The 3,695-nt window shown below is 45.5% G+C and overlaps 1 protein-coding gene across 1 annotated transcript in view; it reads left to right on the top strand.

The window, feature by feature from the left end:
• Positions 1–1,009, top strand: part of LOC103377427 (transcription factor Sox-17-alpha-like) — a gene marked incomplete at its 5' end in the record, with an annotated part of 1,547 nt that extends 538 nt beyond the window's left edge. Inside the window, one exon of the mRNA XM_025054700.1 lies at positions 393–1,009. Coding sequence (XP_024910468.1) covers positions 393–1,009 — 617 coding nt within the window. The remainder of the gene's footprint in view (positions 1–392) is intronic.
• Between the last annotated feature and the right edge of the window lie 2,686 nt (positions 1,010–3,695).

Below are 3,695 nucleotides of genomic sequence, written 5' to 3'. Positions count from 1 at the left end.
GTCCAAAAGTTTTATAGGATTGTTATAGTCGATATATTCACAGTCACAGCTCAGTGACTAAAAATGCCTAAAGTTTGACACTAGCGATAGCTAAAAACAATCATAGAATATAGCAAAAATAGCTAAAGTTAGCCAAGCAAAAAAAAAAACAAAACTCAGTAACAATAGAAAAATAACTATTAATTAGCTAAAGGTTAGCCATGAACTAACTGTTAAACTTAAAGTGCTAAGATGAAAACTAGCGATAGCTAAAAACAATCATAGAATATAGCAACAATAGCTAAAGTTAGCTAAGCAAAAAAACCCAGTAACAATAGAAAAATAACTATAAAGTAGCTAAAGGTTAGCCATGAACTAACTGTCTCTGACCTGCGCTCTGTCCGCTCCTACAGGGAAGACCTGGAAGGCCATGTCCTTGGCTGAGAAGCGACCCTACATGCAGGAGGCGGAGCGTCTGAGAGTCCAGCACACCATCGACTACCCCAACTACAAGTACCGACCGCGCCGCAGGAAGCAGCTGAAGAAGAACTCCAAGGCCCAGAGCAGCGAGGCGTCTCTGTGCAGCTCCGGCCTCACCGTGCCCTACAACCTCAGCTACCTGCTCCAGAACCAGCAGCAGAACTTCACCCACGCCAACTACCCCCCCCTGTACGGCAGCTACCAGAACGCTGCGGTTTTCCCGGACTCTCCGCCGCAGGGCCCAGCAGAACCACCGGTGTACGCCGGTCCGCCCGCGTACCCCGTGGAGCCCCTGTACCACCAGCACCTGCAGTACGGGTTCTCTGCGGGGCCTCAGCCGGAGCAGTGTGAGGCCCGGGGGTGCGGGGGTCTGCTCAGTGCCTGCGGACCCCCCCTGGAGTTCTACCTGGAGCGCGTTCAGATGGACATGTTGTACGATCTGGACCGCAGTGAGTTTGAACAGTACCTGGGCCCGTCCCCCAGCAGGCCCGAGTCGGTGGACCCCAGCAGCTACAGTGAGCAGAGCGGCCACAGGGCGGAGCTGTCGTGAAAAAAAAAAAAAAAAGCCGGAAAAATGTGTATTTATTTAAATTATTGAACTTCAACTGGACTGAAAAAAAAAGTGTTAAAAGTTTTTAAAAATGTGTTTTTTTATAATTAACCATGTCTTGTGTAAATAATAAAATGTTAATAAATAACGAATTCAAATCATAAGTCGTCATTTCCCTGTAATATTATTATATAGAAGGAGCCAAAGGTCAGTGAGCTGAAATGGCAAAAACTAAAAGTTAGCAGAAAAAATACCTTAAAGTTAGCTTAAAAAAAATAAAGTGAAATATCTGATAGTCATTCAAAAAGAAGTTATGAAAAAATATGAAATAAATAACTTCATAAAGCCATTGGTTGTGGATGATGACATTTCCTACATTTCCCATAATGCATAGAGTGTCTTGCAGTGCTTTGAAAATAATAACACAAACAGCTAAAAGTTAGCCAATGTATAAATATGTTGAATAATTATGAATAAGTTCAGTAAAAAAAAAGAAAAAATTTACAAAGCTATAGCTACAGATTAGCCAAAACTAGTTAGCCTAGACATAGCTAAAGGTTAGCCATTAAAGGCTGGACCTTAGCAAAAAAATAATTTTTTCCATTAACTGCCATTAGATGTTAAACCAGAAAAGACTAGAAAAAAATATTCATAGAATTTAATTAGCCTAAACGTTAGCTAAAATGCTACAAACAAACAACCGTTCACACTCACATTCACACCTACGGTTCAGAGTGAACAACAAAACAACCCACTGCACGTCTTTTGACTGTGGGAGGAAATGATCCCACACTGGGAATCAAACTGCTGACCTCCTCGTTGTAAGGCAAAAAGGGCTAACCCCCTCCTCCACCGTGTGTTCCAAACACGACTGTGCGGAGGCGACAGTGAGTCAGTGACTGCAGTCAGAGCTAAAAAATGTTGGAGGGAAAGTTCCTGTCCCGGCTGCAGGGACGGATGAAAGTGACGACCTGCTGTGAACCCACTGCACCTGAATGGACGGAAGAAATGTGACGTCGGTTCAACTCCCACCACCACCACCACCACCCTGCAGCAGACGCTCCATGACAGGGTTCTGCGGAGGGTGCTGGGACGCGGCTGACGTCGGAGGAGCAGCGGAATCGCGATAATAAAAACAAGTGGTTTGATCGGCTGTGACTCGGAGCTTCAGCCTCGACTTGTTTTTCCTCCGACTGCGGCCGTTAATGAGCCGAGGCAGGAAGTTCCTGAAGGAAAAACAACTGGTCGATCTCTGGAGTCCAGGTGAAAACATCGGTGACATAAACAGCCGCAGGAGCTCAGCGTCATGACGGGTATCAAACCCTGTTGAGGCTCAGCCTCACTGGGCTTTGACCTGCTGGGTTAGACACCTACTGGATACAAGGAGCTGGGTTTAAACTGTAAGACGCCCCCTGGTGGCTTAATGCTGCAACTGTTTTCTGATTATTATTTTTTTCATAGAATATATAAAACTTATAACAGTGGTCAAAATTGCAGCCTGATGAGTCACTTTGACTGGACCTCAAATGGTGGCCCGTGGCCCAGTGCCAGGGCCGCAACCCACCTTTTTGTGGACCGTGAGGTTAACACGTAAATAAATGGTGTTTTCATAATTTTTATAATATTTTTTTTTGCTGCTCACGTAACATAATAAAGAACTTTAAATTTTGATTTCGGTCTGCGCTCTCTTCTTCTGTGGTGTTTCCATCAGAGGATTCACTCTCTGGAGGATGACCTTTGACACCAGGTTACCTGCCTCTTAGTCTGGTCTAAGGACTAAAAAAAAAACCAGGAGGCAGGTCAGAATCTGATGTAAAAATTTGATGGTGTTTTTTTTTTTTTTTTTTTTTTTAACGTTCCCTAACCTGAGAACTCTTTTCCAGTCTCAGTGATCCGGTTCCTCCACCGCTGACATCCATTCTATTTTTAGCTCCTCTCTGAGCACCTTCAGATTATTCTTGGGCCAAATTGAGGTTCATCAGGTCCAGGTCCCACCACGGAGGTCACTGATAGCTTCCTGTGCTGACGGCAGTCTGGGTAAATGTGAGGCTGCAGCCTGGAGATAATGCTCATCCGAGAATTATCCTGCAGGGACGTGAGCTCCCTCTGGAGCTGAGGAGGAAGCTGCGACAGGAAGAAGCTACACACACACACCAACACACACCAACACACACACTCTGCAGGTTCCTGTCCTATCTCTTTCTAACTCTTCCAAAGTAAAAAGAAAAAAAAAAGTTGCTATTTCAGGACTAACGTTTTGCTAACTCTTAGGCTAACTTTAGCTTTTCTAGCCATTACGGCTAGCATTAAGCTACATTTAGCCACAGTTTGATCCACGTCTCTTCCAGGGCTGTCTTTACTCATCTTATTAGCCAGGATTAAAGCCCTTTTGTCCGCCTTGTGCTAACATTCAGCTAGCGTTAGCTCAGGCTAACTAAATAAAGAGCCTGTTTACGGACCAGGCGACTCTCGTCACTGCAGTGATTCTGCCGTCTCTTCGACGACGGTGGCGGCCGGCGGGCGACCGTCAGGTCCGGGTGTGACCTCGTGACCTCGTGACCTGCTGAGGAGACACAACACTCGGAGCAGAGAGTCTCTGAGCAAAGAGACGCTCAACAAACACTCACAGGATGATTAACACAAACACGACACCCGACTGACTGGCAGTGACCGAGGAGGAGGAGGG

This window comes from Cynoglossus semilaevis, chromosome 3, assembly GCF_000523025.1.
Source record: "Cynoglossus semilaevis isolate Cse_v1.0 chromosome 3, Cse_v1.0, whole genome shotgun sequence".
Taxonomy (NCBI): domain Eukaryota; kingdom Metazoa; phylum Chordata; class Actinopteri; order Pleuronectiformes; family Cynoglossidae; genus Cynoglossus; species Cynoglossus semilaevis.
This window is presented reverse-complemented; position numbering and strand designations above follow the sequence as displayed.